Source organism: Protopterus annectens, chromosome 4.part0 (assembly GCF_019279795.1).
Source record: "Protopterus annectens isolate FY-2018-M chromosome 4.part0, PAN1.0, whole genome shotgun sequence".
Classification (NCBI taxonomy): Eukaryota; Metazoa; Chordata; order Ceratodontiformes; family Protopteridae; genus Protopterus; species Protopterus annectens.
Genome location: NC_056733.1, coordinates 188,845,985 through 188,858,741, shown reverse-complemented (window position 1 = coordinate 188,858,741; position 12,757 = coordinate 188,845,985). Strand labels below are relative to the sequence as shown.

The window sequence follows — 12,757 nt, the reverse complement described above, 5'->3', positions numbered from 1 at the left end:
GCAGTCCTGACCTTTAGAATTTCCTGCCGTGAAAGCCCTTGGCCGGCCTGACTAGCAGGGTGGCAAATTCCCTAACTGACCTCAGTACACTCAGGTATAAAGGGAGCCAGCCTGCATCATCACTTCAGTCTTTACTTGCTGCCAAAGCCCGAAGCAGTGTACAAGTGCATTGATACCCTGATGGGGAACTCCTTTCTTTCTTCTTTATCTCATATCAGATAAAGTAAATAATTCTCTCTGCTGTGGTAAACAAATCCCACATGTAACTTGCTTAGGCTCAGACCACGACGTCCCTAATTGTCGTTTCTGTGCTAGGTTTAATGCTAGAACTTTTAGGCATAGGACCAAATTCTTAGTGCATTTTCTGAGACAGGAATCTTTACAGTCATGTCCAATGGCATCCACTGGTCATCCTGAACTCGAATTACCTAAGCTCAAAAAAGAAAAGTAGCAAAAGCTAAGGATTTTGGACAGCAGTCATTCCCCCTCTGACTCTCCTACTAGACTTGTGATTGTTGAGGAAGGTGAGGTGCTTTTGCAGCTCCCTTCAACCTTTGAAACAGTGACCCAGGCCTCTGTTGAGAACCCGTTTGGAATCAGACATCCATTGGTCCCTTCTACTTCTACACCACATACCTTTGCCTCATTGGTTGGGTTTGAGACTGCTCAACAAGCCTCGGCTTCTGACAATCACTTACAAACTGGTGACACATCAAGACCTAGGCCTATGCCAGTGTATTTTCAACCCACAGAGTCAGGCGCCACAGTGTCAAACATACCCAGGCTTAAGGCCACCCCAAAGAAAGACAATGTGGCAGGCCTTCACTTAGGCCTATGGGATCTCAGTTACAGGGATCCCAACAGGATTTGATCAAACTGGCTGAAGACTTAATTAACATTGTAAGGGCTAGACAGACTGCAGAGGATATAACCCCAGGAAAAAGAAAAAGGATACCCTTCTGAATTTTTTTCCAGACCCATTGCAATCAGAAGGATATTCTGATTTGGAGGAATCTGGATCAAAGGAAGACCTTTCTTACACATCCTATGAGGAATCTCATTTTCTCTCTGCTTCCCCACCAGAGGATCTCACTTTTGGAGAGACACTCAATGCTATGAGGCAGCATTTTCAGTGGGAGGCCCAAGAATACCATCAGGCCAAAAAGAGAGTTAGGCAGTTCGTAGACCTCCCTGAACACAAACCCTTAGCTATTCTACCTATTTTGGACGTGGTGGAGGATATTTTCCAGGATGCCTCCTTAAATTCTGACTCCCCCCTTCCCTAAAAAATCAGATGGGTTCTACAGGGTACAAGATTCTGATAAATATCTGTTTAAGAACCCCTCTGCTGACTCAGAAGTGGTCAACCCAGTGCCTAAAGTGGCTAGATCCAGTTCCTCCAGGAACCCTTTACCTACAGACAAAGAGAGTAGGGCTTTTGATATGTTTGGAAACACTTCCACCACTCTGACTATGAGGGCCCTCAACTGTCAATTCCATATGATCAAATACCAGCCAACCATTCTTGATCAACTTAAACAAGAAATATAAGCCCTAGAAGATAAAAATCTTTTCAAGGAACTTTTAGACCTGTGCCACTCCAGTTTCCAGGTAGCTAAACATTCCCAGCACTGTAGGTATGATGCCACAGAGGCCTCCTGCAGGGCAGCTGTCACAGGCTCATTGATTGCAGACATGCTTGGTTTAGGGAGCAATGTCTCCCTGATCATGTAAAGGCTAGCCTTTTGGATGCACTCCATGACAAAAACTGCCTTTTTGGCCGTAAACCAGAAGCAATCCTTAAAAAGATGGTGGACAAGACTAAGTCTATCCAAACAGTAAAGGACTTTAAGCAATTGCAGATTACAAGGTTCTGCAAGAACTTCTCTGTTAAGCTCGGTCTTTTCACACCCACCCTAGGAGTAAACAGAGGAAGCCTCAGAGGGACAGAACACCCAGACAAAGACCACAGCAGCAAATATCAAAGCAATGGACCTCCAAAACTCACAGTCAAGGGAGTTGTAGGCCACAAGCCCTTGCCAGAGGACAATTATGACTCTCTCTTATTGCTGCACCCTCCTATCCCCACCGCAAAACTAGGAGGAAGGCTGTCACTTTTCCAACAAAACTGGATCCACATCACTGTAGATCAATGGGTTCTAGACATTATTTCAAATGGTTACAAACTCACTTTTGAAGAGCCTTACATCAAAATCAAAAATCACAGGCTGTCAAACAAATCCAAATTCTGCACTCCCAGTGAGCAGTGGAGGCAGTTCCAGAAGAACAAAAAGGTAAAGGGTTTTACTCAAGACTATTCCTAGTCCCTAAGAAGGAATGTTCTTAGCACCCCATACTGGATCTTTCCAACTGAAATCATTTTTTCTGGGTACCAAAATTCAAAATATTGACCCTTCAGAAGTTACTACCAGTGATAACTTGTCAGGCCTTCATGGTCTCAATAGACCTAAAAGACACCTATTTGTACATTCTCATACAAAAATCACACAGAAGCTTTCTTCGTTTCAGAGCAAGCTCCGGTCACTATCAGCTTTTAGCACTGCCCTTTGGATTGTCTACCGCTCCAAGGGTTTTCAAAAAATGCTTGGCTCCTGCTATTGCTTTCTGCAGGACCAAAGAGGTCCAGATTTACCCCTACCTGGACGATTGCTTGATACAAGTCAGAGATTTGTCAAGGATCCACAAGGACCTGAAATTTACACAGGAAGTTAGCTCTGCTCAACACTACAAGCAATGCTGCAGGCAATTGAACTTTACTAAGCAATGAACTCCAGGCCTTCTGTTTGGAACTGCAGTGCACAGTTAAATGTCATGAAACTATAAAAAAATAGCTTGCTTCATATATTACATGGCTAGCTTAGGAGCAAAAGAATAAAATGCCCTGTTTCATGTCTACGTATCACAGCTTTAGCTGTGTCTCACAAAGAAGGAATATCTCATTAATTTCCTGGTCTCAGTGGACTATGTTCTATTTAATCTCCATAGCAGCAATAAGTCATCTGTAATTAACTTTATCATCCTTGCAGCCATCAGAAGATTTTTCCTACAGAATTGTTTGACTACAGTCATGTACAATATGAACACATGTATATGTACATATTATATCTCACCTGAAATATCATTCTGTCCTTTCTGACCTAAGATGCCATATAAATACATATCCTGGAATCTTCCATCCTGTCTCTCTTGAGATGACACATGGACTTGATTCTGTACAATACTTCCTCCTGTCTCAGTTAAAATGAACACATGCCCTAGTGAATTCTAGCCCTTTATCTCAGACATGATATGAATACATCTTGCTGAAATATTCCATATTCTGTCAGGTATTTTTACCACTACAGTATCACTGGCCAAGTATGTGTCTGCCCACTCAGTGCAACAGCCTCTGCAGAGTCCTGAAGTGCACACAGCTAATTTATGGTTATTTACAGTGTGCACACAGGTGGAGCATAGTGACTGACAGTGTGAATATGGCTAGTACATAATGGCTTGCCATGTACACACAGCTTGTGTACAGTGATGCATAGTGCATACACAACTGGTATGTACAAATTTAGAGTGTGCACACAGCTGGTATATAGTGATTTACATTGTGTTTACAGCTGGTTTATAGTGATGTACAAGGGTGTTCCATAGCATTTTACAGTGTGCACACAGCTGGTGTATAATGGTTGAGATTGTGCATACAAGCAGCACAAAAGTGTGTACATGTCTGATGTAGGGTAATTTATTGTGAGCATACAGTTGATTTATAGGAGTTTACAGTGTGCACACAGGTGGTGTATAGTCATATAGCTGGTATATTGAAATTTATAGTGTGCATGTAGCTGGTGTATAGTTTTACATTGTGTACACAGCTGGTGCATAGTGATTCACAGTATGTGCACAGCTGTGTCCAGTGACTTGCAGTGTACTCTTAGTGGTATGTGGTGATTTGCAGTGCAGTCACAGTTAGTATATAGTGATTTACAATGTAAAAGGGATAGTGCATAGTGATTTACAGTGTGAACACAACTGGTATGTAGTGATTTACATTGTGTACTCATTTGACATATATTGATTTATACTGCATGTGTACAGTTGGTGTATAGTGATTTACAGTGTGCATAAACGGGTGTATGAAAATCACAGTGTGTGGTACAGTACTGCAGCTCCCTACAAAATAGTGTATTAAAGACTGCATCAGGCATTGTACAACTCACTCAAGTAGTCCTCTATATAAACCTTTTTAATTGGAATCAGCACAAAGCACCAGCAACTAGGATTATGATTTTCTATTTCTAAATATGAAGGTAATAAACATGATGTGATATAGAGCATGACAGATGTACTATGATTCCTTGATGAAATGACAGTCTGTTTTACTATTTCAGTGTGCTACAACTACAGTCTGGACAAGAGGTCAGAACCGATCTACATGCACATTCTAGGCATATTCTCTGGAACAGTAAGTAATATTGCAGAAGCAGAGACCGGGCATACAACGTCAGATATCTGTAGGAAATGCAATCTATATAACAGGACCAAAATTGTAGAAACAGTATCAGTGATATCTTTCTGATAAGCTAGTGGTATAAAACTGACACAGTGTTGGGGAAAGCTGAGGGTGAAATCCAAAATAAAGGAAATATGGTACAGTAAAGATAGATTATTTGACACTGACAAGGAGCTGTCAATTTAACAAGATGTTGTGCTACAGATATCTAATGAACTGATGTATAACTGTTTTAGTTAAACAGCAGAGAGTAGCCATTGATCAGAGCTCTGACAAGAGTGGGGTGAAGGGGGCTGGCTGCCTCAGACACAAACTGGTAGAGGTGTGATTGGAAAGTGCCAGTGATGTGGGAGTGCAGAAATGGAATTCATTGCTGAAGCCAGGAGAACACTGCAACTTTAGAAATGAATGCCAATACTGCATTTGTTATTAGGAATGAAGGACCAAAGCATTAACTGTAGCAAGTTGCTTTTCACATTTTAATTCAGAGCAGGAGAGCTTTTTTTAGCCTTCAGCTTTTTAATTATTTATTTTGCTCCTCAACTTAAAATTTAGGGAGGTAGATTAGTGAGTTGCACAGAGCACCAGCTGTGTTTAGGTATGATCCTGCCATTGATGACCACCTTATTTGTTGAACGAATAAACAGCACAAGTAATAAAGAACTGATGTGGTGACAGAGTTATTTGGTAAACATTTATGATAAGAAATGAATGAAACTCACCCTGTTGTTTTCTGATGTTGCAGGGGTACTTCGAGAGTTCCTATCTGTTCTATGGAGGTTATACCTTGCCACTCACTCGAAGATATCCTTGGTACAACCTGACTATGGCATACATGCTGACTGTACTCGCTTACCTTCTTTTTTGCTTCATCTGGATTGTGAGAAGGTGAGGACAAGCTTTTAATTGAGGAAGACTATGTCTAAATGAAACAAGATTGTAATATTATATAATTCAGAGAGGTGGCTTTTTTGCTAGGGCCACTTAAATATTAAATAACCAGTATCAGAGATGACCAGTGAGGTTTAAAGCCATGTTTTTCACTCTATGAGGAGCGCCCTGTAAGTCTTACTCTTGCATACTTCTTGTTGGGCTGCTTTGAGTCACATCAAAGAAACTATATGTTGTTCATTTTTCAATTTGAATGAAAAGTACATGCTGTGATCCCCTGTGTGTATGGAGTGGACATGATGCTATGCTCAACATGCATGTAATGCATGTGCTGCAGTGCTCAGTTACAGGTAGTGTGTGTCCTCAGTTGCTAATGCTGACACATAGCATCCAATCTACCCAGGAAAACCATGTTGCAGTGCTCAATGAGTACACAGCGCATTCCTACAATACTTAGTGTACATGGAGTAAACACAGTGGAGTCCATACTGAAAATGCAGTGTACATGCTACAGCACTCAGTTTGTATAGAAAGGGCATACCGCAATATTCAGTGTGCACATGTTGTGACACTCTGTGTGTAAGTGCTGCATATCCTGCAAATCTCATTTGCATGCAATGCACATTTCTTAAGTGCTCACTGGGCATGCAGTTAAGTATGAATGCAGAACCTATGCTGCAGTGCTCAGTGTACATGAAATGAGTTTCCTTGTAGTAGTTAATGTGCGCACAGTGCAAGAGCTGCAGAGCTCATTCCTTACTGATATAACATGCTGCAGTGCTCTGTTATATGCAGTAGATTATCACAGAATATTGTGTACATGGGAATGCACATGTTAGATTCCTTACTGAAAAGCAATGCACATCCTGAAGTGCTTAGTGCGCATGGTAAACATATAGTTCAGTATTCAGAGTACACATTTTGTGGTACTCTGTAGATATACTGCATCTACTGTATTGCTTTGTTTGCATGAAATGCACATTTGCAATGCTCTTTGTGCATACAGCTCATGTTGCAGTACTAAGTATGAATGGAGAACATATATGGAGTGCTCATTGTATATATTGTACATATGCTTTAGAAGTAAATGAGCATGCAGATCATACAGTCCTCAAAATGCATGGAATGCATATGTTACAGCACTCCATTTGCACTGACAGCATATTCTAGGTTCATGTAGTGCATGCCCTGCAGTGCCCAGTGTACATGGCATATACTACAGTTCTCAGCACTCAATTTACATTGACAGCATATAATAAAGTGCTGGGTGCATGTAATGCATGTCATGCAGTGACCAGTACATGGACAGCATATACTGCAGTCCTCAATGTCCACGGAGTGTACGTATTGCAGTATCCAGTTTGCATAGGTAGTACATATTTAAGTGTTGGGTGTATGCACCGTACACATTTCTGAACGAACATGGAATACAGCTTCTGCATGCCATGGATAAAGAGCAGATATACTGCAATGCTTAATTTACATGCAGTATATTCCTTGCAGTGCCCACTGCACATGCGGTGCTCATGCTGTAGTCCCGAGTGTCCATTGACATTATGGGTTGTGGGATACTCAAACAACTGCCAGTTGAACAATGTCAAAGAAAGCTACACAAAGCCACAAAATTTCATTTAAGTAGAAGGACAGATTACAAAAAGTAACTTAAATGAAACTACATCAACTGAAATTTCTGTCACAGCAAAACTGCAGAAAACAGCAACATGTCACAAAAAAAAAAAAGAAAAAAAAACATTTTCAGCATTAAAATGCTCCCAAAACTATTTCATACATACAGCTCTGTCACATCTCTCATACATGGGTTTGTGTCCCCTGCAGCCCTTTAAGTGGTATAGTCAGTTTTGAGATCTCAGCATAATGAAGAAAATGAACAATTCCTGCATTACATCCACCGTCCCATCAACCAGAAGTAGAGTGAGTCTGTTAATCCATGCACTTCTGTAAGGTCTCCATGCTTTATTTTTATTTAATTTATTTAATGTTTCTTCATTGTGTGGTTTGTGATCAGTTACTGAAACCATACTTCAGTAAGTTGCTATTTTCAATGACTGAGGCATTTAAATATGCAAAATGTAATGATGTACACTCAACAACAGGGTGATTGAATGTAGTATTGTTTTATTTTGTGATTTTCATTCCCTACTGCCTGCTGATCCCTGGTGCTTTGTGATCAGCTGACCCACTCATTCCTTGAAGGCTGAGAGCTGATCTTGGAGGCTGTCAGTTGGCTATAAGAGTTTTTCCATGGTTAGAGTCCTAACTTGCTGGCTGATGTGTAAGTCTGCATAACCATGAAGGCTTATTATGCTGTCAGACTACATGTGAGTGTGCCCACTCATGTTAATGAGGGCTGCCATCACCAGCATGATAACCCACTACCCTGGATATGTCTGTTTCAATCTCCTCTTGCATATGGCAAAGCAGCCATTAGGCAAGCAGTCCCCCCCTTCCCAGGATAGGCTAACTGGCCACTCCCTCATAGTCTCCCCTTTCCAATTCTTCCAGCACCTGAGCTACTAATTGAACTAGGGTCATCTGGACTTTAGTCGGGGCTTTATCCATCTGTGCCACAGAGCCAGGGCAAATGCAGTGTTTTTGACTGATAGTATGAGTCAGCACTGCATGTATGTAAGGCACATTCTAAAGTGCTTAGTGTGCATGGAAGCATGTGGTATAATATTGCAGTGTACATACTGCATTACTGAGTGTAAAGGAGAAACGAATGCTAGATGTACATTGACAGCATGTACTACTGTGTCTGATGTGCAAGGAATGCACTTGTTGGAATGTTGAGTTTGCTTGTAGTGCATGGCCTGCGATGACCTGCTTCAGTGTTCGATGTACATATGTGAATGCAGTACATGTAGTGCAGTGCTCACTCTATATGGAATTCAAGTACTGTGTATGCAAATAGCATATGTTATGCAGTGTTTTATATGCATAGTATGGATATAACATAGTGCTGAGAGAGAGTTTACAGTACATGTATTGCTGTGCTAAGTACACATGGATACCATAGGCTGCAGTGCACAGCATGGATGGAAAGCACATACAGCATTACTTAATTTGCATAGACAGCACATGCTGCAGTCTGCACATAGACATCCCATGCAGCAGAAATGAATCTGCATGGATAACTAATGCTGCATTGGTCAGTGTGACAAAGGGAGATACTGCCAGCACAGCTAGCTGGAATTTTGTAAATAATTATATATCATTTGTGAATATCAACATGATCTATATAAGATGCTTGTGTCACAAATGCATTAGAACTGTATGTCATATGTATATCAAACTGGTCTGTACAGACGTGTGTTAAAAAAGTATTTAAAAAAGTACTTGTGCTTAAAATGTAACCACAGTGTTCCATAGTGGAATAGAACAGAAATGTATGTGCACTATTGTAACTGTTTAAATGTATATATTTTAACAGTGGAAACTGGACTACACGAGGTTAATTTCAGAAAAATAGCTGAAATTAAATTACTTTATGTCTATGAAATAAAAGATGGTATCTTTCAGTTTCCAATGCAGCTAGACACAGAGGCTGTGGTGAAAATATTTCTGTATTGTCTTCAAAGTGAACTAATTACTGGTTTTGAAATGTGAAGGAATGCAATTGTTTTATGACTTCTAGCATCTGCCAAAGATCTGAGGTCTATGTATTTTCACAGGTAGATGCTAAATAATGCCAGATTCCAGCAGTTATGTTTTCACCTGGTATAGAGTCAGATGACAAGAAATTATGTCATTCTGCAAGCTATACCAACAGTAATATTTGCGATATTAATTTGAGGAGTCTCTTAGTGAGACAAGGCATTCTATATTCTGTCTTGGACCTGACAAGAACTATTCACCACAACATCTGCTTTGCTCTATATGAAGTAAGTTTCTAGGGAGCAGTATAATTCTCTTAGATATATAGTCGGGAATATAACAAAGCTTAGTTTAGATATTTTTCTTTATTTGTGTGAGACTGTCCTGCAATGTTGTTTTAAATATTTCCTGTGATTTTGAACTCTGATATCACTGTGATTATAAACTGAGTATTTTCTTATTCTTTTATTATTTATTATTAAATCTATTTAAACCTTTCAATGTGGCTGATCACTTTAGAGATATTTCAGTTTGAGAGTACTTGCATCTTTATTTGGTGACACTGTCTGGGCCACTCCTAAGAGCCTTGCTCTTGGTCAGACTACCATTTGTATTAATATTAATATTGCACAGTAAGATTGGACACCCTTTGTTAAGGGCCTTAAGGTAGCTGATATGGTGGCAGTGATAACTACCTTACAGTCTAGACAAAAGGGGACATATCTAATAAACCTGTGCCAGTCTTTCTCAGGAGTGCGTGTGTGTGTGTGTGTGTGTGTGTGTGTGTGTGTGTGTGTGTGTGTGTGTGTGTGTGTGTGTGTGTGTGTGTGTGTGTGTGTGTGTGTGTGTGTGTGTGTGTGTGTGTGTGTGTGTGTGTGTGTGTGTTTGTCAGCTACTTGGGCAGGGACATAAAGCACTGGTTGGACAGAGAGGGTGCTGGAGGACTTGGCTTGGCCACTCAGCTGAGATCTCAACTCTATAGCTGTGCCAGTACAGAGTCTTATTGGGGTTATGGAGAAAGACACTGACTGTGGTCTCTGTGGGCTGTTAAGGGAAACTGTACTTGATGCAGAGAGCTGCATTTGGAAGTACTGTGTGTGTACCTGCTATCCTGTCAGTGTACATCACTCACTGTTGCCAGTGGTGAGGATTGAGGCTCCTTGATTACTGGACCAGTTTTGGGGTGTCACAGTCAGTATGGACATGCTATAATGCTCAGTGGTGATAGAATACATATGCAGTATACATGGATTTTAAGTGCCATAGAGTTAGGTGTAACATGAATTACATGCAACATATTTGCTGCAGTTGAAGGGTATAATATTCAGTTACATCATTTACAGACTTTTTGCCTACACATGCCATTTTACAGTTTGCTTTGATGTTGTTCCTGGTGTATAAAGTATTTTTTTAAACCATTTGTCTAATAATATCTTGAAAGATATATCTTCCACCAATTTAATAGACCTACTTTAAACCATTTGTCTAATAATATCTTGAAAGATATAATATCTTCCACCAATTTAATAGACCTATGTAAGAAATTCCAAACTCAACAATCATTCAGATGGAAAAAAATGAATTTTTTAGTTTTGAGTTTGCAGATAGTAATCTAACCAACAAATTGTTGTTTACAGTATCATGCATATAACATGATTAATAAAATTTATAGTCAACATAATAGATGCAACAGGATTTCTTGAGCATTTATAATTCATTATCAGATCACCCCCTCAGAAACCTGTATATAACTGAGTATAATGACAGCCAATCAAGTCTCTCATATACATGCCTGATACAGCCATCTATATGTTTAGTGATAGTTTTCTGAATACTTTCTAGCATCTTTAATTGTGTAATTATTTAATAGAGAAAATGACCCTCCATACTAAATGTTAGGATACTAGTAATACTTGATTGTCTCTACTTGAAAGTGAATGGATACTGCTCATAATAAGTCCATAACATTTTCTGACTTTGTCTGTGACATTTACATCAAATTTCAAATAAAGTCCACCATTATGCCTAATCCTTTTATCACATGAATCGGTGTACAAGCATAATTATCCAATGCATAGGCATAAACATTATTACTGGTCCCAAAATATAGAACATTACATTTATTAATATAAAATCCCATATCACTAAATAGCACCCACTCATACAGTCTGTTCAGATAATTTTGCAACTGATAACACTTATTTATAATTGTAACTGATCTTCCAATTTTAATATAATCATTTAAATCATTTAAATTTACTCAGCCATATTTTTTCTAAAATTAGACACTCTGACATTACCAATCCAAATAACAATGGCCCCAGTACCGACCCTTGTGAAACTCCTCTAGAAATGGATTTATAATCAGAGTAAAAGTTTTTAATTCTCACTTTGTATCTTCTATGTGACATGCAATGTAAAACTCATCTAACCTCTGTTTTGCTGAATTACCCACCACGCATGCATGCATGCACATGTATGTTACACATGCCTGATACTGCTTAAAGAACATGAAGTACACATGCAAAAGTTCTCAATGTGGATATGCTGCATGCAATGCAGTTTTTTTATTTTTATTTTTATTTTATTTTACATTTGTTGACTGGGCTAGTCCAACTGGATATATGTCCGTTTTCAGTAGAGGCCCGGGAAGAAAAGCTCCATCAGTTGTACACTTTTACAAAAAGGCATAAATGGTTACATAAGAAAGATAGCAAGTAAAAACAATTAATATAATCAGATAAAAAAATACATAGGCATAAAAGTTCACATGACATCATATCAAGTTAACCAGATAATATAAAAAATATTTTTTTTTTTTTTTTTTTTTTTAACAAGGGTAATGGTAGAGAGAAGAGTTGGCATTAGTCTGGATTAGTGCAGGAGCAAAGCCAGTGTTTATTGAGATAAATCTTTAGTTGATATTTGAAAAGTTGGAAAGAGGTTAAAGAAGTGATATCAGAGGGTAGTTTATTCCATGTTTTTCCAACAGAGTTGGAGAATAAACTGACACCTGCATTATTGTTAGGTTTGGTAATATTAATCAGAAGTTTATTTGAGGAACGTAGTTGTTGCAGGTTGTTGTATGGAGAAATAAGGCTAGTAAGTGTTGATGTGTTGTTGGGTTTTATAGAATCTTATAAGCAATTAAGATCTGTTGCAGTACAAGTTGGTTAGGAAGTTTAATCCAGCCTAGTTCTTTTAGGTTCAAGCAGTGATGAGTTCTAAAAGGAGATCCAACAGCGAATCGAGCTATGTTATGATAGAATGTTTCTAGTTTCTTCATGTTGTTTTTGGAAAGATTAGTGTAAATGGGGGAAGCATAGAGAAGAGTGGAGATTAGGTGAGATCTAGCAATGGTGGACCTTGCTGTGGGTGTTAGGAAAGGTTTGATTCTGTAAAGGGATCCTATTTTTTTATTAACTAATTTTATGGTGTTATTGATGAGAGAGTCAAAGTTGAGGTTATTATCAATAGTTATCCCTATTAGTTTTGTGGTCAAGTCAGGAGAGATGAGTGTTCCATCAGTGGACGTAAGAGTAAAGTAAGGTGGAGTAGATTTACGAGTAGGTGAAAAAAGTAATAGTTTTGTTTTCTTGGGGTTGAGGAGTAGACAGCGGTAAGAGAACCATTGTTCTACAGCACTGAAAGCTTTTTGAGTAAGTGACTGAAGTTCTGTTTGAGAGTTAGCAGTGCAGATTATAGTTGAGTCATCTGCATATTGTATACAGG

General features: G+C 39.1%; 1 protein-coding gene across 2 annotated transcripts in view; it reads left to right on the top strand.

Annotated features, from left to right (window-relative positions):
* The window catches only part of TMC8 (transmembrane channel like 8), an 829,418-nt gene that overhangs the window by 376,056 nt on the left and 440,605 nt on the right, over positions 1 to 12,757 (top strand). For both annotated transcript variants that reach the window (XM_044068180.1, XM_044068179.1), the window contains 2 exons: positions 4,398 to 4,471; positions 5,265 to 5,407. In XM_044068180.1, the coding sequence (XP_043924115.1) occupies positions 4,398 to 4,471; positions 5,265 to 5,407 (217 nt within the window). The remainder of the gene's footprint in view (positions 1 to 4,397; positions 4,472 to 5,264; positions 5,408 to 12,757) is intronic.